Here is a 26,135-nt window from a genome sequence, read left to right on the forward strand (position 1 = left end):
ACACACACACACACACACACACACACACACACACACACACACACACACACACACACACACACAGAGAGAGAGAGCCTCGCATCTGTGTGGTAGTCGGACCCTGGCGGTCGAGCAGAGCTGGAGGTCAAAAGGAGTGCGCTCTCCTAGAAGCGCTGCCTGCTGGCCCATGAAGCAGCTACCTAACTGATGTAGATTTAGTCACATTACATCAAACCCACTTAGCACCATTTAGCTCCTCCACGCCACCACCCTGAGGCAGAACGCCACGGCGGAACGTTTGTTTGTCGGACATCTTGTGACAGACAGGCGGTGAAGTTGAAAGGTCATAGTAGTCACTTGACGCGATTCAGTCTGTTTCAAACATGGCCGTCACCCCGCCCCCCCACCCATACCACATTGCCTGGGGATACAGTCATAAACTCATTTTTCTTCCATTAGGATTTTTTCAGTGATAGAATTGAAATTTCAATTCACCTCATGTCCTAACTTGAACTGAATTGGAATGGAAATGACCCCAACCCCTGCAGCCAATAGCTCACACTCCCTCCCGGCTCCCAGATCTTAACTTCTGTTGCTTCGGGTGAAAACAGAAAAAATATCTTTCCATCCCTCCAAACCAATCAGGGATGAGAGCTTCCAGCGTTTAGCCAGGCCATTACGGCCCTAATAAAACTGTCACCATTCCATTGAAATGATGTTCCAGCTCTTAATGCCCAGCGATTTGGCTGGGCTGTCAGGGAACTGGACCCGGGCCATACATTCTAATTAAAATGGCCCCTGTCTCGGTCCCTGAGGACCTGTGCCTCCACTCAACTCACTGCCCAGAGAGAGAGTAAAGAGGTGATCGCCAATGTTTGTCTGTCACCACATTACACACAACTAGCAAACACGTCCTCTCTTCTCATTGACTCTCAAATGCCTTGTTTGTGTCATGGCACATACACACAGACACACACACATACACACAGCTCATGTATTTGGTAAACACTCTCAAACTGAGAGAGAGAGCAGAAGGAGGACTAGCTAACTAAGTTGATTATGCATTGGCTCTGTCCGTTGTGCAGCAGTGTGTGTATGAGCATGTGTGTGTGTGTGTGTGTAGTGGGGCCAGATGGTTGTGTGGCTAGCACTGGCATGCGGCTCATCTAATGACAGTCAGACGGCTCCAGACGTGTCTACAGTCTACCACCTCCCAGCCTCACAACACACTGAGACAGCACCATCTGGTGGAGGTGTTTAGTACGGACACCCTCTGTCACCAGAGGGGGAAGCTGTGACAGCCTTATTATTAAACGCTCATCTCTTTCACACACACACACTCATGATTTCTTGTCCGTGTAGAGCCTCGCGGCACTGTTGTGGCTCTTTTATGGCGGGTTGCCGTGCCAACCCCTACATTAAAGGCAGAGACAGCATTAGTGAGATCCTAAATGATCAGTGGGGGCTGAGTTACCTCACAGCAGCTCTGTCTGTCAGGGGATGGCCACAGGCCTCACTAACTAGGATGAGGGAGAGCTCTTATCTCTAGGAGCTATTGACTATTGATATGTATGATTTTAGAGAGGGCCCAGCACTCTGTGCGTGTGCCTGCTTACTTGTGTGCGATTGCGTGCGTGCGTTTGTTTGTTTATGATGTAGCTCGATTGCACGTTGTCATGGTCACCAGTACTCAACGGATGAGCATTGCGGTGAAAGTTGCAACCACTGTCACTGTGTGAAGGCTTCGTTGAATGTGTCTTTTTGTTTACACCATGTCTCCACAAACATTATAGTATTTGAAGTGGCGTTAGTGATCATCATTGCTAAATGGTAGCATAAACACATATATTAGCTGTACATACACTGTGGATGTAATGTCTGTTTACACCGTGCCTCTAGCCCATAGCTTTCTGCTGTTCATGTCATATAGTTGTTCATTATTGCTTCATGGTTTGCTACTTCATAACTACCTTATGACAGCTAAACTGATGTTATCAGTGCAGTCACTTGAGCTTGCGATGTGAATGTGTGTGTGTTTGTTCGTGTGTGTGGTTGTGTGTGTGTGTGCATGTGTATGTCTTTACTTGTATTGGTATCAATTCCCATAACGCTCATCGTCAGGAATGGAGGAGGTCCACACCGTTTACTCTCTCCTCCATGGATCAGAAACGGACTCACTTACCATCCCTAACATCCAGTGAATTACGCGGGATCACTTTCGAACGGTCCTGCTCTCCTAATAAAGTTAAGATATTCAGCCATCCCTTCAACTCCCCGCTGACTCCTGGCCTGTTTCTGCCAATACAAATAGCCGCCGTGCCTCTCATCAGCACCACTAATTAGCGAGTGTGCTGCAGACACCCTCATTAAGGCCCATCTATGCCATTACCCAAGCTGCCTTCACCACAACACTAATTGGAGGATTTCAGACATGTCCGTTTAGTGTGCCTCGACGTGGCAGGATTGTGAAGTTCACATACGTTCGCCCACCCATGCTTACCCATCAGCAGTAACCCATATGTATACATACACAGTACACACATACTCATACACCCATACATGGTCAATAGCTGTTTGCTGGTCGAGTACACTCTCTCACTGAGGTTTTCTCTTGACGGATGCTGCCCGTGTGTGTCATTCTAGTCTTTCTTGCTCACTTGGCCTGTCCTGTTCCCTCCTAATGCTCTTTAAGGTGGCTATATCTTCCTCCGGGCTGAACCAGAGATGACTATCACAATGAAGATTGAGAGAAGAGAGAGATGGAGAGTCTTTGAATCAATGAGCGCCGCCCAGCAACACAGGGATTATTCAGCACACAGCCAGACAGTGATTCATTGGCTAACAGCAAGAGGCCCTAGAGCAGGCTGCCTGCCAAACCAGACAGTGCTGAACAGCAACAGCCATGTTCACAGCTCTGTCTCCACCAACATGCACCATGCAGACCTGAGCCAATCCAGAACTGCCCTGTGCCGCTGCAGGAATCCTTGGCCAATCAGAATGGCCCTAGGAGAGAGGAACAGGAAGAGAGAGGGAGGTGGGAGAGACATCCAAATGGCTTATGGGTGAGCAGACAGGTCAGATCCCAGCGGGAATAGAAGAGGTTAAACACATTTACTAGGGTTGAGTGGTGCTAAGATCACTTTCATTGAGTCAGGGGTTAAGGCTTCACAAAAGTGTGTTGGGAGTTTAAGTAGGGTGCTTAACCTGGATCGGCTCAATGGCTCCATTGACGAAACTAGGCCCTTTTATTTGGAGTGTGTTTAAAGCGTTCGATTAAAGTGTGATTCTATTATACGAGTCGTAGGGACAAAGAAATGATTGTTGTGAGCTGTAATGTGGATTGAAGCATGGAGTTTTCTCTCTGCACATCATTTCTACTGTTCCTCAGCTGGATGTGTGTTGGTATTGAACACATGAGTGAACATGGAACCAGCATGCAACAAAATCAATTTTCATGCGGCAGATATTATTTAAAGTAGCTAACCGTCCCTGTGGGCTTTATGTATATTCATAAGCTATGCAAGATTCCATCAAATCGTAGTGTTATCCAAATCTCATTTAAATAATGACATAGCCTGCTGTTAGCCTGGCGGTGTGATATTATAGTGCTCTTCACTGTTGTGAGTGTGTGTGTGTGTTTGTGTGTGTGTGCACATGCGTGTGTGTTTGCATGTGCAGGTGTGTCATGTTGGAAATATCTACATCTACATAGGGTCTCGTATGGCTCTGATTCAATCAACTCATTAACTGTACGGGGGCAGCACTAAGTCCCATTAGTATGTTACTGATTCATTTAGCATACAGCTCTTTCGCCGTAGACAGAACATATGTCAGCCCTCTCACTCTAACAGTCACACTTTACATCATAGCTATTTATCATTTTTCTTCTAATCAGGAAGTTATTCAAACCTCAGCCAGACAATCAATTAATCAAGGTAGAAAATAAAGTCTGCAGTACTTCAGCCCTCAAGCCCCCAAATTCAGTATCCCTTCCTCATTGGAGCAGAAGAGTCACAGTAATACTGGCGGGGCAGCACGGTCCTAATCTCTCTGGTCATTACATTCTCCTGTCCCACTGCTCTAACATGGTCCTGTCCCGCTGCTCTAACATGGTCCTGTCCCGCTGCTCTAACATGGTCCTGTCCCGCTGCTCTAACATGGTCCTGTCCCGCTGCTCTAACATGGTCCTGTTCCGCTGCTTTAACATGGTCCTGTCCCACTGCTCTAACATGGTCCTGTCCCGCTGCTCTTACAAGGTCCTGTCCCACTGCTCTAACATGGTCCTGTCCCGCTGCTCTTACATGGCCCTGTCCCGCTGCTCTAACATGGTCCGGTCCCGCTGCTCTAACATGATCCTGTCCCGCTGCTCTAACATGGTCCTGTCCCGCTGCTCTAACATGGTCCTGTCCCACTGCTCTAACATGGTCCTGTCCCACTGCTCTAACATGGTTCTGTCCCACTGCTCTAACATGGTCCTGTCCCACTGCTCTAACATGGTCCTGTCCCGCTGCTCTAATATGATCCTGTCCCGCTGCTCTAACATGGTCCGGTCCCGCTGCTCTAACATGATCCTGTCCCACTGCTTTAACATGGTCCTGTCCCACTGCTCTACCATGGACCTGTCCCACTGCTCTTACATGGTCCTGTCCCACTGCTCTAACATGGTCCTGTCCCACTGCTCTTACATGGTCCTGTCCCACTGCTCTAACATGGACCTGTCCCACTGCTCTTACATGGTCCTGTCCCACTGCTCTAACATGGTCCTGTCCCACTGCTCTTACATGGTCCTGTCCCACTGCTCTAACATGGTCCTGTCCCGCTGCTCTAACATGGTCCTGTCCCACTGCTCTAACATGGTCCTGTCCCACTGCTCTTACATGGTCCTGTCCCACTGCTCTAACATGGTCCTGTCCCACTGCTCTAACATGGTCCTGTCCCGCTGCTCTAACATGATCCTGTCCCGCTGCTCTAACATGATCCTGTTCCGCTGCTCTTACATGGTCCTGTCCCACTGCTCTAACATGGTCCTGTCCCACTGCTCTTACATGGTCCTGTCCCGCTGCTCTAATATGATCCTGTCCCGCTGCTCTAACATGGTCCGGTCCCGCTGCTCTAACATGATCCTGTCCCGCTGCTTTAACATGGTCCTGTCCCACTGCTCTACCATGGACCTGTCCCACTGCTCTTACATGGTCCTGTCCCACTGCTCTAACATGGTCCTGTCCCGCTGCTCTAACATGGTCCTGTCCCGCTGCTCTAACATGGTCCTGTCCCGCTGCTCTAACATGGTCCTGTTCCGCTGCTCTTACATGGTCCTGTCCCACTGCTCTAACATGGTCCTGTCCCGCTGCTCTAACATGGTCCTGTCCCGCTGCTCTAACATGGTCCTGTCCCGCTGCTCTAACATGGTCCTGTTCCGCTGCTCTTACATGGTCCTGTCCCGCTGCTCTAACATGGTCCTGTCCCACTGCTCTTACATGGTCCTGTCCCGCTGCTCTAACATGGTCCTGTCCCGCTGCTCTTACATGGTCCTGTCCCGCTGCTGTTACATGGTCCTGTCCCGCTGCTGTTACATGGTCCTGTCCCACTGCTCTTAAATGGTTCTGTCCCATTGCTCAATGACAAATGACTCACTTCAGACACCTCTACTCTATCAGATCTCCAGGTGGAATGTCATCATTGCAAGTGTTATGCACTGTAGGTAGCTTACTGTACTATGAGTACTGTAGGCTAATGATAACGTGACCTGTCATGGTTAACTTGCAGATGTGGCGCTAGCTCAGATCCCTGCACTATCTGAACTATAAAATGTGTTCTACTTTACCAGGCAAACTAAATGAAATGCAGCTCAGGTATTAGAACATATTTGACTCTGCTATGGAGTCTCACAGGAACAGAGGCAAGAGTCTGTCACTCAATACATCTCAGTGCTGATCTACCATAGGAAAGGGCATCACTGACATCTCTTTCGAACCAAACACCTCCTATGCCTGAGTTAACAATGAATGGATTTACCCTGTGGAGTACCATCCATGATGGTTGTAGCTCTGCCTTTCCCAGAGAAAACAGGTTGTTCTGTCTTGAAGTAATGCTGGTTGATAGCAGGTCATCCTAAGAGCACTCGTATTGATTGACCTTGTTTTGAGAAAGTGAAGAGTCAGTTTTCATTAAAAAACAGGCCTGCTGTCTGAACGCTCTCTCATTTATCATCCAGTAATGTGGATTCTTTATCACCTGTATATATGTTGTGCCTGTGCTGATAGAGCTGTCCAAAAAAATAATTGGATTTGAGAATTGTTAAAGTCGTTCCCGATAAGCTGCTGTAATTTCTCCCCATCTATAAAAATCTTTATTCTAGCCGTGGATCTGTGCAAGGCAAGCTCCAGTCAGATTGATGACTCACTGAGAGAGATTGATAGTTTGCAAACATGTCTTCTCTGTCGCTGCATCTCTCTCCCTTCCTCCCTCCTCTACCACTCTTTTGTTGATCACTTTCCATTTCTGCTGTGCCACTCGTTGGTGATGGAGGGCATGTTTACAGTGTGATTGCGCCCTTAAAAAGAGACTAGCGCTGGGAAGCCTCCTGGCATGTAACGCTGGGAAGCCTCCTGGCATGTAGCGCTGGGAAGCCTCCTGGCATGTAGCGCTGGGAAGCCTCCTGACATGTAACGCTGGGAAGCCTCCTGGCATGTAACGCTGGGAAGCCTCCTGACATGTAACGCTGGGAAGCCTCCTGGCATGTAACGCTAGGAAGCCTCCTGACATGTAACGCTGGGAAGCCTCCTGACATGTAGCGCTGGGAAGCCTCCTGGCATGTAGCGCTGGGAAGCCTCCTGACATGTAACGCTGGGAAGCCTCCTGACATGTAACGCTGGGAAGCCTCCTGACATGTAATGCTGGGAAGCCTCCTGGCATGTAGCGCTGGGAAGCCTCCTGGCATGTAGCGCTGGGAATCCTCCTGACATGTAACGCTGGGAAGCCTCCTGGCATGTAACGCTGGGAAGCCTCCTGGCATGTAACGCTGGGAAGCCTCCTGGCATGTAACGCTGGGAAGCCTCCTGGCATGTAGTGCTGGGAAGCCTCCTGGCATGTAGCGCTGGGAAGCCTCCTGGCATGTAACGCTGGGAAGCCTCCTGGCATGTAGTGCTGGGAAGCCTCCTGGCATGTAGCGCTGGGAAGCCTCCTGGCATGTAACGCGCAGGGAAGCCTCCTGGCATGTAGCGCTGGGAAGCCTCCTGGCATGTAGCGCTGGGAAGCCTCCTGGCATGTAACGCAGGCAGCCTCCTGACATGTAACGCTGGGAAGCCTCCTGGCATGTAACGCTGGGAAGCCTCCTGGCATGTAGCGCTGGGAAGCCTCCTGGCATGTAACGCTGGGAAGCCTCCTGGCATGTAGTGCTGGGAAGCCTCCTGGCATGTAACGCGCAGGGAAGCCTCCTGGCATGTAACGCAGGAAGCCTCCTGGCATGTAACGCGCAGGGAAGCCTCCTGGCATGTAACGCGCAGGGAAGCCTCCTGGCATGTAACGCAGGAAGCCTCCTGGCATGTAACGCAGGAAGCCTCCTGGCATGTAACGCAGGAAGCCTCCTGGCATGTAACGCAGGCATCCTCCTGGCATGTAACGCAGGAAGCCTCCTGGCATGTAACGCAGGCAGCCTCCTGGCATGTAACGCAGGCAGCCTCCTGGCATGTAACGCTGGGAAGCCTCCTGGCATGTAGTGCTGGGAAGCCTCCTGGCATGTAGCGCTGGGAAGCATCCTGGCATGTAGCGCTGGGAAGCCTCCTGACATGTAACGCGCTGGGAAGCCTCCTGGCATGTAACGCGCAGGGAAGCCTCCTGGCATGTAGCGCTGGGAAGCCTCCTGGCATGTAGCGCTGGGAAGCCTCCTGGCATGTAACGCAGGCAGCCTCCTGACATGTAACGCTGGGAAGCCTCCTGGCATGTAACGCTGGGAAGCCTCCTGGCATGTAGCGCTGGGAAGCCTCCTGGCATGTAACGCTGGGAAGCCTCCTGGCATGTAGTGCTGGGAAGCCTCCTGGCATGTAACGCGCAGGGAAGCCTCCTGGCATGTAACGCAGGAAGCCTCCTGGCATGTAACGCGCAGGGAAGCCTCCTGGCATGTAACGCGCAGGGAAGCCTCCTGGCATGTAACGCAGGAAGCCTCCTGGCATGTAACGCAGGAAGCCTCCTGGCATGTAACGCAGGAAGCCTCCTGGCATGTAACGCAGGCATCCTCCTGGCATGTAACGCAGGCATCCTCCTGGCATGTAACGCAGGAAGCCTCCTGGCATGTAACGCAGGCAGCCTCCTGGCATGTAACGCAGGCAGCCTCCTGGCATGTAACGCTGGGAAGCCTCCTGGCATGTAGTGCTGGGAAGCCTCCTGGCATGTAGCGCTGGGAAGCATCCTGGCATGTAGCGCTGGGAAGCCTCCTGACATGTAACGCGCAGGGAAGCCTCCTGGCATGTAACGCGCAGCGAAGCCTCCTGGCATGTAACGCAGGAAGCCTCCTGGCATGTAACGCAGGAAGCCTCCTGGCATGTAACGCAGGCAGCCTCCTGGCATGTAACGCAGGAAGCCTCCTGGCATGTAGCGCTGGGAAGCCTCCTAGCATGTAACGCAGGAAGCCTCCTGGCATGTAACGCTGGGAAGCCTCCTGGCATGAATCGCTGGGAAGCCTCCTGGCATGTAACGCTGGGAAGCCTCCTGGCATGTAACGCTGGGAAGCCTCCTGGCATGTAGCGCTGGGAAGCCTCCTGGCATGTAACGCAGGCAGCCTCCTGGCATGTAACGCAGGCAGCCTCCTGGCATGCAACGCTGGGAAGCCTCCTGGCATGTAACGCTGGGAAGCCTCCTGGCATGTTACGCAGGAAGCCTCCTGGCATGTAACGCTGGGAAGCCTCCTGGCATGTAACGCAGGAAGCCTCCTGGCATGTAACGCAGGCAGCCTCCTGGCATGCAACGCTGGGAAGCCTCCTGGCATGTAACGCAGGAAGCCTCCTGGCATGTAACGCAGGAAGCCTCCTGGCATGTAACGCAGGCAGCCTCCTGGCATGTAACGCAGGAAACCTCCTGGCATGTAACGCAGGAAGCCTCCTGGCATGTAACGCAGGCAGCCTCCTGGCATGTAACGCAGGAAGCCTCCTGGCATGTAATGCAGGAAGCCTCCTGGCATGTAACGCAGGAAGCCTCCTGGCATGTAACGCAGGAAGCCTCCTGGCATGTAACGCAGGCAGCCTCCTGGCATGTAACGCAGGCAGCCTCCTGGCATGTAACGCAGGCAGCCTCCTGGCATGTAACGCAGGAAGCCTCCTGGCATGTAACGCAGGCAGCCTCCTGGCATGTAACGCAGGCAGCCTCCTGGCATGTAACGCAGGAAGCCTCCTGGCATGTAACGCAGGAAGCCTCCTGGCATGTAACGCAGGAAGCCTCCTGGCATGTAGCGCTGGGAAGACTCCTGGCATGTAACGCAGGAAGCCTCCTGGCATGTAACGCAGGAAGCCTCCTGGCATGTAACGCAGGAAGCCTCCTGGCATGTAACGCAGGCAGCCTCCTGGCATGTAACGCAGGCAGCCACTCGCTAATTCGATCCTGGACGGTTTGCATCTGCAACATTCTGTTCCTGGAGGGGCTGAAAATTGAAATGAGTAGACAGACAGTCTGTTGTTTGTTTGTTGTTTTTTACGTTCCTCCCTGTTTCTCCGGGGGCCGATGTGGAGTGAATAGTTTGGGCCGTATGTGTTATGAAGCTGGGTCTTTTGATGTGAGACTGCTGCCTTGCGTTGCATAGCTCTGAGTGTAAACACAGGCGGTGGTGAGTACCGCTGGAAGTCCTGCATTCTGTTACACTCTGTTTGTTGTGATCATGTGTTCTAGGCTGAAGTAGATTGTGGAATGGTGTAATTTGCTGAGTAAAGGTTGGCTGGGCTTTTTTAAATGACAGTGGTGGTGGGTAAGGACTCACCCTTCCTTTTTGGTGTTTGCAGATCTGAAGGATCTGGACAGATATACGTGTAGTGGTGGAGCTTCCAACATATTATTTACAGCTTACAGATGGGTGTATGTTAGTGCTCAGGGGAGAGGTATAGGGAGCGAAGTGGGTTCTGTTTTCCCATTGAAAACACATGACCTACTCATAACACAGCCAAGTCATTCACACTACCCTCCGGCCAAAATCATCCCAAAACTTTGCACATTCACACAGCGCCTCTGGTATGCCTTCAATCAATGAACGAAAGTCACAATCCATGTTGATATATTAGAAGTGGAGACCTTTAACTGGAATATGAATATTTACCTGAGAAATATTTGGAGCCTCTGGCCTGGCAGTATGTGGTCCAAACACAGTGGTGTTGTGATATGCCATCACCCCACACACATGCTGTGACTGTTGACACTACAGTTCCCTGAAGGATTCAATCCAAGGCAGAGGTCCATGCTACTGCTAGCAAATGATGTAATTAAGTGCATGCAATGACTTGCTAAAATCACACAATTACAGGACCTACACGGCTTTGTACACTGTAGTGCAGTGAGATTCGGGGTCGGGTTGGGGTTGCAGATGGTACAATATACAAACGCTTTTGAGAAACATTATTTTATTGAGTAAATGTATTTATTGGTTTCTTTTCATTTTGATAAGAGAAGAAAATGTAATGCATTGAAGGTTATATGTTGATGTAAAAATCCAAATGTACCGATTTCAAAGTTGTTTCATTAGACTTGGGCTGGGGGGGTCGCGAGAAATTCTTCAGAAAAAAAATGAGGTCCCCAGAATTTTGGCTGAAAACATGGGGTTCCCGCTGAAACAGTTTGAATACCACAGCTGTAGTGTATATCTTGAATTGTATAAAATCTACCAGTCTAACATGGAAACTTACTGTGTAGGTTATATTTGTCCAGGGAAAATTGTGTTGAATGGTGAAGCCTCATCACCTATCGAATCATTCTCATCACTTCAATCCAACTTTAGAGTCAGGGGAGCGTTTAGGGTTTTCTAAGGTTATGACCTATTCTACTTCTGTGAGAATCCCATTTGCTTCTTTATCAGACCCTCACCTCTGGTGTTTTCCCCAAGCGTTGTCCCTGTAAGGCAAATTAAATGACAGAGAATTCTGTTATACGATCAAGCCTGGATGTTTATCCAAATATTGGCAAAGGCTTCTCCAATATGATCCCCTATCAATTATTTGGGATAATTTAGCAACACATACGGTAATGTACACTGAGTATACCAAACATTAGGAACACCTTCCTAATATTGAGTTGCACCCCCCTTTTGACCTCAGAACAGCCTCAATTTGTCTGGCCATGGACTCTACAAGGTGTAGAAAGCGTTCCACAGGGATGCTGGCCCACGTTGACTCCAATGCTTCCCACGGTTGTGTCAAGTTGGCTGGATGTCCTTTGGGTGGTGGACCATTCTTGATACACACGAGATACTGTTGAGCGTGAAAAACCCAGCACTGTTGCAGTTCTTGACACAAACCAGTGCACCTGGCACCAACTACCATAACCTGTTCAAACGTACTTACATTTTGTGTCTTGCCCATTCACCCTCTGAATGGTACACATACACAATCCATGTCTCAGTTCTTCTTTAACCTGTCTCCTCCCCTTCATCTACACTGATTGAAGTGGATTTAACAAGTGACATCAAATAGGGATCATAGCTTGCACCTGGATTCACCTGGTCAGTCTGTGTCATGGAAAGAGCAGGTGTTCTTCATGTGTTGTGCACTGTGGTGGTGGCAGTTTTCAACTTCCCCTTGGCTTGGAGACCAACGTTACTGTAAGATCCTCTCTGACCCATTGTCTTTCTGGTGCTTCAAGAATCTGCTTCTCAAGGACATTGCATCGCACCACTTGGGGTGGGATTACTTTGCAGCCCTCTCATTGCTTTTAGTGCAAATCGGTCATCTTTCCATTGGTTTCTTAATGTTTTATTCCGTTTAAGTTTTATCTTTCTTTAGTTCATGGAGTAGCCCTCAGACACAGACAGACCAGCTCAGACCTAATGTAATGGCTGCCACTACTCTCTAGGCTAAACATTGTTGTTTTCTCACTATTGCAGGTCACTATTCACCCTGGAAGACCCCTAAACAGGTAAAATGCATTGTCTTCCAAGCCTCAGCTCTCCCATTAATTCTAATTGACTCATTTAGTTAACAAAATGGCTGCACTGTGCATATATGTTGGAGCTGCTCTGATTGACTTTACTACATAACCTTAAATCTATATCTTCTTAACTAGCTGAGAATGACTACTCTATTCTATTCCCTTCCCTTATACTAACTGTAGTGCTGTTGTCGTGTCTCGGCTGCTGCTGTATCCTGGCCTTGAGCTGGACCCTTCCTCTTGCCGTCACATGCAGAGGAAAGGGATAAGTGGCCCACTCATAGATATAGAATTACCAGACTCGTCATACCGTGAGCCAGATGGGCCATGATCTAAATAAATCTTGATGGTCATTCGATGTGGTGTATGTCTAGGCACATGACAGTCTATGTCTATGCAAACTGCTAGACCAGATGCTCTTCTAGTAATGCTATATCTATGGTCCAGACTCTGGGTTGGCATGGTCCCCTCAACATTCCATCTTTCTCTCAGCTCCTCTGTATCCCTGATAAAGAGAGTGAGAGAACCCTTTTCTAACAGTCATACCGAGAAATTATCACTCATCCATTCTTCCCTTCTTCCTTCATCTCCAGGCTGATACTGATCTGCTACTAACTTAGCTATCTTTCCTGATCATCTTTTGTCATAACTATGTTTTCTCAGATGTCATATATGTCAGACAAAATATACAAATGTTGTATTTTTAGTTTTTGTCGAGACAGATTGTACTAACATGTTGAAAGCTGAAACTTTAAAGATGTCTGAGACCTCTTAGAAAACACTCTGTTCAAACCTAGCCTCTGTCTGTCTGTCTGTCTGTCTGGACTCTGTCCCCAAACACTCAATAAACACTTGTCATCCAGACAAGGAAGAGCTGCTACAATGCCTCTCAGAGCACTCTCTGAGTCGAGTTAGACATGGTGTATTGCCAAGAAACAAGGTGTGTGTGTTTGTGTGTGTAACCCATTTCATGCTACTTCATGTTCTAGTTTGGCTGATATAGCTAACCAGCTACTAACCTCAGCTCATTTGTAGAGTCTCCGGTGACAGATCATAACATTCCACACATCCATGGACTCAGAAGAAGCAGTCTTTGTGTTATCCCTGCTGTAATTCTGAATCTGAGCTCCCAGAGAAGAAGTGCCTGGGAAAATAGCTATGGAGTCAGGCAGGCAGGCGGTCCAGCCGAAGCCACTCTTTCTCTCCCCTAGCGTGTGTTTGTTCCTCTCCACACATTGAGCTATGATGCAGAACAGGCTTCAGAGCACCAGCAGCTGCCAACCGCCCCCAACAGCCCAGGTTTAATTGGATATCATTAGTTCAGGACGATTCCCGTAGCCCAAAGAAGCCCAACCCAAATAATCCAACATGGATACAAAGTTTAAAAACGGAGACTATGCGAGTTCTGTAATTGTGACTCAAAGTTGGCACGAAATACTAATGATGCCCTGCCTTCCGAATTCAGTTTGGAACAAAGCCTGTTCATATATGAGTATATTCTCATATAGTCATGAGAGTGAAGAACAGAATATACAGTAGTTTGTAGTCCTATTGGTGTGGATGCAGAATCAATTTATGGCCAGACCTGAGAGTGTTGTGTTTAGGAAACAGCAGTCTCTAGCCATACACACAGGTCATACAGTCTTAAAGAGCCTGACTGCCTGTGACTAAATGAGGGGGAAAGATTCAATTCAATTCAAAACAACTTTATTTAACCCTCTCAGAGCCAGTTAGGAAAGACATTACCATACTTCATACTTCACTTAGTACATACAGTATAATAGATGGAGGGAGAGAAAGACGGAGAAGGAGGTAGGGGAAGTGACAGTGCTATAGTCTGGTCCAGACTTAATAAGATCCCCTGACTGTCACCCTGCCATTACACGGCCAGACACTCAGACATTCCGAAAATCAGGAGCAGAGATGGGTGGAACCACACAGAGTGGGAACACTTTGATTTTGCCTTGGTCCGATGGAACTAGGTGCCTTGGCAGCATCTTTTTATACAGCTCCTGATATCAAATGGGTCATTTTATCGGGGGGTACTAGAGAGAACTATTTCTCACTGTCATCCTAACATACCAATGTGTCATCTTCACTATCTTATCAACACCACTCTGTTTTCTAAAGACAACTGACATTTGTACAACACAAGAAAGCAGCTCAGCTTGTCAAAATAGGTCATAGTGTGTATCACTTCAAATAATCAGTGTGGTGCTTATTTCAAATGGGAAGAGAAATCATATTTTATGCACTTAACCATATAGCTGCATTGTTTGGATTTACACCCGCATAAATTACCACTTCTCTCTTTTTCTCCTGGACGCACACTGAGTGGTTTGGGATTCAACGCTGCTGAGAGTAATTGGGACTAAACAAACCTGTTTTGACACTAGCACTGCTGGCTTTTCTGCATTGTATTAGAGTCACCACAATAGAGACACCACACATTATCCACCACATCTACATTCCATTATAGTTGCAGAACACACACACAAACACACACACACGCACACACAGGTTCATCAAATAGATTCTCTGAGGGGGGTGAATGCTGTGTGTTTGCACTCCTCCTATTACCATGCCCCTCTAGCATCCACTACAGTCTCTATCATAGAATGTCTTGGGCCGTAGCCACCTTAAACTGGGCCAGTACCCTCTGTGTGCCCACTTTGGCCATTTGCCATCTTCCGATGACGACAGTGGCACACTGACATGTTTAATATGCTCTCCGCCTGCCTCCCTCTTCCTCCCAGCAGCCCTGAACTGGTGTGCCTGTGCTCTCTCTCCCTCTGCATAATTTACACACTGCTTTTCCGGACCTGCTTTAATAAGCCTTGGCATCTTCTATTTCCTTTAAAACGTTTCTTCCCCTCTCCTCTCTTCATCTTTGTTGTTGCTTTAATTAGTCGCCGCCGGCTGGTGCTCATGTTGCTTTGTTGCATTACTACTCCCACTAATATTAGACTGCTGTAGTGAATGACAGAGGTCAATGAAGTCGATGACGTCCATGAAGGCCTCTGTCCCCACCTGTATACTATGAATAGCTTTGCTACCTGCTCTCACCTCATTTGGTTCGTCTAAGAGGAAGTTGTTAGAGTACCAGGACAGCGCCCCCTTGCATCCCTTAGGGATGTCAGTGAGTAAGGACCGGGTGAGAACCAGGGTAGGGGTGGTGGAGACTGAACCAATGCCCTGATGTCTGATGTGTTTACAGGTGTTGGAGCAGTGGGACGCGGCCCAAGGCCAGGGAGGGGGTCAGGGCAGCCCCCAGACCAGTCTGTCTGCCCCCGTTGTCCCCCACAACGCCCCCTTCCTGACCCGCCACCTCCACAGGGCCTCAGTCCCAGACTCTGCCCTCCCCGAGGGCTTTGATCTGAGCAGGCCCGACCCCTATGACCTCTATGAGAAGTCCAGGGCTATCTATGAGAATAGTAGGCGTAAGTACTGGAACCACACTAGTACAACAACAGAATCATCAACAACAGCAGCCCCATCATATCTGTCTGGGGTTCCAGGGGTTAATGTTCTTCTGAACAGGTGGACCTATGAAGATGCACACAAACACACTCATACACACACACACACCTCATCTCCTGAATGAATCATTGTAGCCCTCGTGAACAGTAGTCAGGGCTCCATAGTGCAATATAGCAATGGCCTCAGCTCCACCTGTTCTGTTCCTATAGGGACATAGTCTGGGTTCTGTTCCTATAGGGACATAGTCTGGGTTCTGTTCCTATAGGGACATAGTCTGGGTTCTGTTCCTATAGGGACATAGTCTGGGTTCTGTTCCTATATGGACATAGTCTGGGTTGTCTGGGTTCTGTTCCTATAGGGACATAGTCTGGGTTCTGTTCCTATAGGGACATAGTCTGGGTTCTGTTCCTATAGGGACATAGTCTGGGTTCTGTTCCTATAGGGACATAGTCTGGGTTCTGTTCCTATATGGACATAGTCTGGGTTGTCTGGGTTCTGTTCCTATAGGGACATAGTCTGGGTTCTGTTCCTATAGGGACATAGTCTGGGTTCTGTTCCTATAGGGACATAGTCTGGGTTGTCTGGGTTCTGTTCCTATAGGGACATAGTCTGGGTTCTGTTCCTATAGGGACATAGTCTGGGTTCTGTTCCTATAGGGACATAGTCTGGGTTGTCTGGGTTCTGTTCCTATAGGGACATAGTCTGGGTTCTGTTCCTATAGAGACATAGTCTGGGTTCTGTTCCTATAGGGACATAGTCTGGGTTCTGTTCCAATAGGGACATAGTCTGGGTTCTGTTCCTATAGGGACATAGTCTGGGTTGTCTGGGTTCTGTTCCTATAGGGACATAGTCTGGGTTCTGTTCCTATAGGGACATAGTCTGGGTTGTCTGGGTTCTGTTCCTATAGGGACATAGTCTGGGTTCTGTTCCTATAGGGACATAGTCTGGGTTGTCTGGGTTCTGTTCCTATAGGGACATAGTCTGGGTTCTGTTCCTATAGGGACATAGTCTGGGTTCTGTTCCTATAGGGACATAGTCTGGGTTGTCTGGGTTCTGTTCCTATAGGGACATAGTCTGGGTTCTGTTCCTATAGGGACATAGTCTGGGTTCTGTTCCTATAGGGACATAGTCTGGGTTCTGTTCCTATAGGGACATAGTCTGGGTTCTGTTCCTATAGGGACATAGTCTGGGTTCTGTTCCTACAGGGACATAGTCTGGGTTGTCTGGGTTCTGTTCCTATAGGGACATAGTCTGGGTTCTGTTCCTATAGGGACATAGTCTGGGTTCTGTTCCTATAGGGACATAGTCTGGGTTCTGTTCCTATAGGGACATAGTCTGGGTTCTGTTCCTATAGGGACATAGTCTGGGTTCTGTTCCTATAGGGACATAGTCTGGGTTGTCTGGGTTCTGTTCCTATAGGGACATAGTCTAGGTTATGTTCCTATAGGGACATAGTCTGGGTTGTGTTCCTATAGGGACATAGTCTGGGTTGTCTGGGTTCTGTTCCTATAGGGACATAGTCTGGGTTCTGTTCCTATAGGGACATAGTCTGGGTTGTCTGGGTTCTGTTCCTATAGGGACATAGTCTAGGTTATGTTCCTATAGGGACATAGTCTGGGTTGTGTTCCTATAGGGACATAGTCTGGGTTCTGTTCCTATAGGGACATAGTCAGGGTTCTGTTCCTATAGGGACATAGTCTGGGTTCTGTTCCTATAGGGACATAGTCTGGGTTGTCTGGGTTCTGTTCCTATAGGGACATAGTCTGGGTTCTGTTCCTATAGGGACATAGTCTGGGTTGTCTGGGTTCTGTTCCTACAGGGACATAGTCTGGGTTGTCTGGGTTCTGTTCCTATAGGGACATAGTCTGGGTTCTGTTCCTATAGGGACATAGTCTGGGTTGTCTGGGTTCTGTTCCTATAGGGACATAGTCTGGGTTCTGTTCCTATAGGGACATAGTCTGGGTTCTGTTCCTATAGGGACATAGTCTGGGTTCTGTTCCTACAGGGACATAGTCTGGGTTGTCTGGGTTCTGTTCCTATAGGGACATAGTCTGGGTTCTGTTCCTATAGGGACATAGTCTGGGTTCTGTTCCTATAGGGACATAGTCTGGGTTGTCTGGGTTCTGTTCCTATAGGGACATAGTCTGGGTTCTGTTCCTATAGGGACATAGTCTGGGTTCTGTTCCTATAGGGACATAGCCTGGGTTCTGTTCCTATAGGGACATAGTCTGGGTTCTGTTCCTATAGGGACATAGTCTAGGTTCTGTTCCTATAGGGACATAGTCTGGGTTGTGTTCCTATAGGGACATAGTCTGGGTTGTCTGGGTTCTGTTCCTATAGGGACATAGTCTGGGTTCTGTTCCTATAGGGACATAGTCTGGGTTCTGTTCCTATAGAGACATAGCCTGGGTTCTGTTCCTATAGGGACATAGACTGGGTTCTGTTCCTATAGGGACATAGTCTGGGTTCTGTTCCTATAGGGACATAGCCTGGGTTATCTGAGTTCTGCAGAATGAGATGTATTATGTTGATTTGTCTGTAGATGTATTTCTGTAAATGTGGAGTAGGACAACGGTTTAAGAGTTTATACTTTTATCTTAGTGCTGACAGATGACTTGATGTTGATACATTTGTACTTGGCCTAGACTCCTTCGTTCGGGGAATCTCTGAATATCTCGCGGATCTCTGCCTCCAGTCGATCTGTACACTCTATACACTCTGGCAGTCGATCTGCCAGAGTGTATAGTCAAATTAGCTATTTTTTTTCAGGAACATCTCAGCCAACAACCTGTCTTCTTAGACCGCTGTATACTTTAGGAGCCAACAATTATATTTGAGCCATTAAAGATCCTGTCAGGGGTACAAGCATAGGGATTTCCTTTCAGTTCATTGAGTGTACGACCAAGCTTTTAACTGGGTTGCCAAGATATGCTCTGTAGAAGGAGTTGTACAACAGTATACCATTGGTTTTTGACATCAGTAGTCATATCAACTGTATGATTCTGAACATAAAGGGCACTCATCCTTTTGACCAGTGCTAGTGACAGTGCTAGTTTCTGTTAAGTCCGTGCAGCTTGATGTACCATAGAGGCTTCATGATTGACATGCGAGGCTCTAGCCGGTAGACATGATAATGCTCTGCTCCTCTCTATGGTAGAATCTCTGTGGGCCTGAGTCAGTCGTAGGCTACAGGAGATGCACACTGTGAGGAGAGAGGCGAGCTGTGTGCGCGCTTACGCAACACAACCTTTATTAAAGAGGACAGGGCTGTCGGAAGAACTCCACGTCAAAGCCTTCCAGCTTCTCAGTCAATCTTTCTCTGTAGCTTTCCTTTCTCTCTCTCGCTCTCTCGTGTGTTCAGTTTAGTGTTAAGTATCTGTCCCCTCCGTGTAACAAGCCCCCAAAGTGCTGTTCGCTGCTAGGCTACACTTGCAGACTGTTGGTCAGTCAGGTTAACAGGGTTGAGGCACAGGGCAACTTTTAGGAACACTTTACTTGTTTCCACTCAGTGGTGTGGGACTTCTAGGTCATGAACATTGGTATTTTTCAGTAACCTTATCTAACTAGGACTGTTCTCAATATAGCCTGGAGACCAATACAGGCTGTTAGAGAAGAAAATGCACCCATACCCCTCAACCATAGACAAGTCAGTGTAGCTTCCACTGAATGTTGATAAGGTTTTCTACAGCTGGAAAATAATCATGCAGCAACAGGAAATGGGTTATAATTCATGGAAAATAATGTAGGGGTTGATAAAACAATATATATTAAGAACTTTAGAAGCCTTTTTAAGCTTGAATATGTAACGGATGTGAAATGGATAGCTAGTTAGCGGGTACGCGCTACTAGCGTTTCAATCAGTTACGTCACTTACTCTGAAACCTAGAAGTAATGTTGCCCCTTGCCCTGCAAGGGCCGCGGCTTTTGTGGAGCGATGGGTAACGACGCTTCGTGTTGTCAGTTGTTGATGTGTGCAGAGGGTCCCTGGTTCGCGCCCGTGTCGGGGCGAGGGGACGGTTTAAAGTTATACTGTTACATTGGTGCCGTGACCCGGATCACTGGTTGCTCCGGAAAAGGAGGAGGTTGAAAGGAGGGTGAGTGTAACGGATGTGAAATGGCTAGCTAGTTAGCGGGTACGCGCTACTAGCGTTTCAATCAGTTACGTCACTTGCTCTGAAACCTAGAAGTAATGTTGCCCCTTGCTCTGCAAGGGCCGTGGCTTTTGTGGAGCGATGGGTAACGACGCTTCGTGGGTGTCAGTTGTTGATGTGTGCAGAGGGTCCCTGGTTCGCGCCCGTGTCGGGGCGAGGGGACGGTTTAAAGTTATACTGTTACAAATACACTACAAGTTTATATTTCCTGCTGTGTAGGAAAATTCTCAGCAACAAAATAGTGATCAAATTAAAATCCTACATCTGTAATTAGATGCCTTTATTCTAGTAGGAAACCAGGAGACCCCATTGCATGTGAGAGAGCTGGAGATAGATGGAGATTTATGAATTGTGTATTTTATGTAAACTGCAACACAGTCTGTAATACACCAAAATCCTCCTCTAGCCAGCAAGGTCATTCTGTCCTTATCTTCTGCCCACATGTATGAGTATTTTTTCCAGCAATCTTATTTAATATAAACTTAAAACACTGTTTATGGGTTCCGTGGTAAGACTTGTCAGTCAGTCTCCTTATCCGCCATCTTTGTTTCCTCAATTAATTCCTCTGGTATCCCAGCGGACACTGGTCTCCGTGATTAAACCTGCTGCAAATAGAGCCCATTTCTCATCACAGTCACTTTGACCCGCTCTACTTCATTTCATAGGAAAGGGTTTTCAGGGTAATGAATATCACTATGCCACAAATCGTTCTGCTTTCCAGTAAAGGCCTGATTGCAGATGAGTTTCTGCTCCCCTAACACATACTGTAAATAAAAAGATAACTGTATTACAAGCCCTAGGCACATCTTTTCCACAGTGTAATGGATGATGTAGGAACTCTGTGCAGACAATGTGCTGAGGCAAGTTTTTTTCTGTCTTGCTCTAGTCTCAGTCTTTTTAATAGTCTGCTCTGAGTGAGACAGTTGTAAGACAGTGTGTGTGTTGTATTATTGTTTATGGGTGCTCCCTCAATCTCCCTCCCCCACACAGAGCCAGGCCTGCCGCGGACCATCTTCTCTGTGGACCACTCAGGTATGGCCCTGAAGAAGACTGTCCACAGGGAGGAATAGGGATTATTCTAAAAAAATAAAAAATAAAAATGTATTTTTTAATGAAACCTTTAATTTAATTTGCAATGCATTAAAGGCCCAATGCAGCCGTTTTATATCAATATCAAATCATTTCTGGGTAACAAATAAGTGCCTTGCTGTAATAGAGTTCCATTAAAATTGGCAAAATTAGCTTTTTAGCCTAAAAAACATTCTCAAGCAAGACTTTAGCAAGAACTGTCTGGTTTGAGTGGGGAGTGGAAAACTGAAAACTTGCTGTTATTGGCAGAGAAGTTTGGAACTCTTTGTTATTGGTCTATTAACCAATATACCACATTGATGTCCCCATGGAAAGCCGAAACTCCCGCCCATGCAAACCTGCTGATTAGGGTCCTGTGTCGATTCTTTTCAACAAGCTACCAGGAAATAACACTGATTTTAAAAAATCACACTTTAACAGTGTTAGTTCCATCAGCTGTTGTACAATATTATGTAAAACACAGAAATAACAGTGCCTTTAATTTCATGTGTTAACTTCCACAATATGTGATCAACAATCCTCTGGCTCCACATAAATTAGTCATTAGGCTGAGGGCACTCCAAGGTCAACACGTGTCACAGGTGTTGTCTGTTCCTTGACCCCAGGGGCAGAGTACCAGGAGGTGGAGGTCCACCTGAGGAGGCAGAAGTCTGGCTTCGGCTTCCGCATCCTTGGGGGAGATGAGGCAGGACAGCCTGTGAGTCCGGACACCCGTGAGAAGGCTCGTATGAGATGGGCGTGGAACCCTGTCCTTTTCTCCTCTCTAACCCACTGCATACATATCTAACCCTGAACCCTGACTGAGACTGGTGATGCTGCTGTGGATGGTTACTGGTTAATTGTCTGTAGAGTAACACTCAGCGCAAACATGGAGCCACGTATCTATTCATAAGCACCACTAACATAACAACCACTTATACATGTCATTTCACATACAGTTACTCACTGCATGTTTCTTGTCCACTTGACCATGGCTACTTATCGCTTCAATGTAGTCTTTTTCTGAATCCAGCCCTATGATTGGTCAACCGACTTTTTAACCCCTACCTCTCCATCCGTTCTGATTGGTCTGGTTCCCATAAACAGATTCTGATTGGGGCCATCATAGAGAAGAGCCCTGCGGACAGAGACGGGCGCCTGCGGCCAGGCGATGAGCTCATCTTTGTGGATGGGATCCCGGTGGCGGGGAAGCCCCACCGCTACGTCATCGACTTGATGCACGGCGCCGCCCGCAATGGACAGGTCAACCTCACCATCAGGAGGAGGCTACAGGGCCCAGGTGAGAGGATGGGAGAGGACAGATCTAGGATCAGTTTCCTGAACACTCCTAATCATTAGGGAGGAAAACGAAACTCTGGCCTTAGATCATCCTCTAGGGACAAATTCATCCTACTCCAAGAAGGCCTCATACTCTTCCTTTCTCTGGCCTTATGTGGAGTCCGGCTGTTGTATTGTACCATGAATTGTAGAGCTGCAAGACATGCTGTGTGATGAGTGTAGCAGCCCTCTACACACACCTTCCCCTTCAGATCTCCCCATTCCCTTATGTCAGCTTACGCTCCGGCTGCCTTTAGTACCTGGGGAGGAGAGCACAGCCACCCTGGTGAGATCCCGTCTCCCCTCCTCTGTCTCCCTCTTCTCCTTCCGTCTTCAGTCATGAAAAGCTGTCTGACTCATCCGTGTCGTCCGTGGTCTTGCCATTCATCCCTCGAACATTTGATTCAAAGTAACACTTTTGGAGGTGTCAAGACTCTGTCTCTCCCAGAGGTCTCACTGTCTTCAGTTCAACCTTGATCACTGAAGGAGATGTAATGAGTTCTAACATGACATCTTGGTTTTGAGGGAATCTTAGTTCTTAGCGATTGTATCTACAGATATCTTCAAATGTAGGTTTTCTTTTGGATTTAAAAGATCTTTGGATGTAACAATACAGCCGATGAGGTGTGAGAGAAACCATGACCTTTCTCTGATCTGATAGCCAGTCCAGACAGGGCCAGTCTTCGTCCATTGATGAGTGCTGTGCTTCTTTGCTGGGCTGCAGTGTGGTGTGGAGGAGAGCAGAGCAGAGCAGGTTAACTCTCCCCCCCCCCCCCCCCCCCCCCCACAGGAGAGCCGTGTCCAGAGAACGGCCGCAGCCCCGGCTCTGTGTCCACCCAGCACAGCTCCCCACGAAGCGACTTCACGAATGTCACGTGTCCTTGCAACAACGCAGCCCCACCCACTGACGCCATGGGTACAGGTAGCACCACAGACGGAGAGCCGACCTCCAGCGTGCAGCAGCCACCGAGTGATGTCATTATCCACCGCAAGGAGAGTGAGGGGTTTGGATTCGTCATCATCAGCTCGCTCAACCGGCCCGAGACCGCCAGTGCCATCAGTGAGTGCTGCTCTGTGTGTGTGTACGTGAGTGAGTGTGTGTGTTATTGCGTGTCCATGAGTTGTTTACATTACAAATGTACTGCCTTATGGCAATTTCACCTTAAAAGGGAAGGCTTCGCATATTATTATGCTCTTGAGTTTTCGTGCATTTCAGTCCAGCAGATACGGTCGTTCCAAGCAGAGATAACCAAATCCATTTTCACAAAAATTGCTGAGAGGAAGAGGTCACAACTACATAAAAAATGTAACACCTCTATTTTGAACCATGTACTCATCCTCTAACTATCTATCCCATCTCAATTCCTAATGGTTTCCTGACTGTATCAATCCCTCAGATCTGAGGTAGCTAGGCTACAGTACACCGCGTTGCCTTTTAGTGCCCTGCCCACACTCGCCGTGCATACAGCCAGCTGTCTTACATAAGCTGAGAGGGGGCGAGAGAAATGGGAAAAGAGCGAGCAACATAGATAGAAAGAAGAGAGGGAGAGATGGAAAGAAAGCATCCAACCAGTAAGATTAGCCTGAACTCAGACCCATCCTCAACTAACCATATCTGTGTGTCTCTCACTCTGTGTGTATTGTCCTCCTCCTCTCCTCTCCTCCCATCCCAGGCGTGCCCCATAAGATTGGGCGTATCATCGACGGCAGCCCGGCGGACCGCTGTGGCAAACTGAAGGTGGGTGACCGCATCCTGGCGGTGAACAGCCAGTCCATCATCAACATGCCCCACGCCGACATCGTTAAGCTCATCAAGGACGCCGGCCTCAGCGTCACCCTCCAGATCATACCACAGGAAGGTGAGTGAGACGGGGGGGGGGGGGACAACGGTCACTAGACTGGAGATAATGGGGGGACCAAGGGGTCAGCAGATAACTCTATACTGTAGATGTGGGGGGACTTTCAGGGACTGTTGTTAAAACTGTGTGTCATCTTAAATGCAGCACGTTGTCTTACTGTACAGACCGTTTTACATCCTTTTTTAACGGAGGTTGTTCTATCTCTGGCTCAGGCACTATTTGCGTGGATCAGAAAGTGATATGTCTGTTTGGGAGAACTGTCTAGTGAGTCTGTTTCTGTCACCATCTTCTAATGCTTCATGGGTGTTTCTGGTATGACGAGCATCTACTGTAGATTACACACAGAGCATTGTACTGACAGTTCTTTGAAGTAGATGCACCGTGTATTATGTTAATGTGGCTCTGTCTAGCACAGTCTATACTGTGGTGTGTGTCAATCGGTCACTGTGTCTGACACTTCTGTCTGTCTGTGTTTCAGAGCTGAGCCCATCAGCCACTAGTTCACAGAAACAGAGCCCAGCAGTGACCCAGCAGCACAGTCCTCAGACCCAGCCCAGTCCCACCGTGGGCCAGCCCAGCCCTGCTGTCACCCAGCCCAGCCCTGCAGTCACTCAGCCTAGCCCTGCAGTCACCAAGGCCAGCTCCCTGACCCATCAGAGCCCCATCACACAGACCCCAGCCCCCACACCCCAGATCTACACCCACGACAGCAGGTAGGGCAACCGGATGGTCACACACACAGACGCACACTGCTTAAAAACACACACACCAATCCATAGCACCCAGCCCAGTTCTAAATATTGGTCCACCAGGATAGGGCCATAATTTACGCAAACATTTTGCTAAACCCACAATAACATCTGCTAAATATGTGTGTGACCAATAACATTTGATTTGATTTAAGACGTGCGGCATTTGAGTGCTCTATCATTTCCTATGTATTTAAATGGTTTAAGATGTTTGATCATGTATGTGTATGGTTCAATGTAATCTTTAGGGCTTCCTCGGTATTGTACTGTCTGCTGGTCCCAATGCTGTGGAAGTCCCAGATATCTTATACAGCACAGTAGTAGCTTTTTTTTAAATCTCTGGGGTAAAAGCACTGTTCCTAAGGGAGTTACAGGTGAGAGCGAGGTATTCTCTCCCTGTCTCCAGTTTGTTGTATAACATCACTTAACTCTTATGGACTCCTGAATTATTAACCTAAATAGCTTCTTTATAGACCTATGCTGAATATTTCATCAAGCTCTTACAGGGGGCCCAAAATGTACCCTGTCATTGTCCTTTCCCTCCTGCTCTGGAGAATTCCCAAAATCTCTGAGTACTCTTATTTATTGCCAACTCTTTAAAAGATTGAGTGTCTTTTTAGGCGGCTCAAAATTAGAGTCTTGTCTCAAAGGTAGTTTGATTGTAACGAACAAGGTATTTCTAAATAACGTAGAATTTGACATGAATTGATTCAGAGAGCATTACCATTACATTCATATGAAATGCTTGTAGTGATAACCCACTGGACACACTACATCATTTCAACATGAATTACATTAATTAGGTCATGTTTAGTTGAGAACTTGATCAATGAGACTACAACATACTATATATTCACCCACTCAAAAAGACATCCAAAAGTTAGTTCAACTGTGAATTCAACCATTGAAAAAAGCACAACCAAATTCCAATGGAAAAACAATGTCAGATTTTTGGTTTAGTTTTCACTGAAATGTCTCACTGCACTTTCAACCATTTAAAAGCACAGCGAATTTCAAATGGAAAAAAAATGCTAGATATTTTGTTTATATATATACACAACAGATGAATGTGTTATCACTGTGTTTCATCTAATAGCAGAACCAAATGACCTGGATTGCAGTTGAGATTACATTAAAAATACATGATGCTGCACAAGATTCTGCACAGATTATTACAGCAATAGTGAAGATCTCCAGAGACCTGCGACAACCTATTCATGCTATGTAGAACATGTTTTATAATAAGGATTTTCTAGTTTCTCAACCTCAATGTGGCCATGGATGTGTTACTCATTTTAAAGTTGAATGTTACATTAGTTTGTACGATAGCCTTAATTTAGGCTATATTAAATTGTGTTTGGTTGACAAAGCAACCAAATATCAACATTTAAATG

General features: G+C 47.7%; 1 protein-coding gene across 10 annotated transcripts in view; it reads left to right on the forward strand.

The window, feature by feature from the left end:
- The window catches only part of LOC129838228 (membrane-associated guanylate kinase, WW and PDZ domain-containing protein 2-like), a 316,505-nt gene that overhangs the window by 275,847 nt on the left and 14,523 nt on the right, over positions 1-26,135 (forward strand). For 7 of the 10 annotated variants that reach the window (XM_055905022.1, XM_055905024.1, XM_055905023.1 and 4 more), the window contains exons 11-18: positions 12,053-12,084; positions 15,314-15,536; positions 20,718-20,759; positions 21,422-21,537; positions 21,903-22,095; positions 22,924-23,193; positions 23,807-23,992; positions 24,471-24,705. In XM_055905022.1, the coding sequence (XP_055760997.1) occupies positions 12,053-12,084; positions 15,314-15,536; positions 20,718-20,759; positions 21,422-21,537; positions 21,903-22,095; positions 22,924-23,193; positions 23,807-23,992; positions 24,471-24,705 (1,297 nt within the window). The remainder of the gene's footprint in view (positions 1-12,052; positions 12,085-15,313; positions 15,537-20,717; positions 20,760-21,421; positions 21,538-21,902; positions 22,096-22,923; positions 23,194-23,806; positions 23,993-24,470; positions 24,706-26,135) is intronic. The other 3 variants (XM_055905017.1, XM_055905018.1, XM_055905019.1) reach the window with 3 other exon arrangements.

This window comes from Salvelinus fontinalis, chromosome 39 (assembly GCF_029448725.1).
Source record: "Salvelinus fontinalis isolate EN_2023a chromosome 39, ASM2944872v1, whole genome shotgun sequence".
Classification (NCBI taxonomy): domain Eukaryota; kingdom Metazoa; phylum Chordata; class Actinopteri; order Salmoniformes; family Salmonidae; genus Salvelinus; species Salvelinus fontinalis.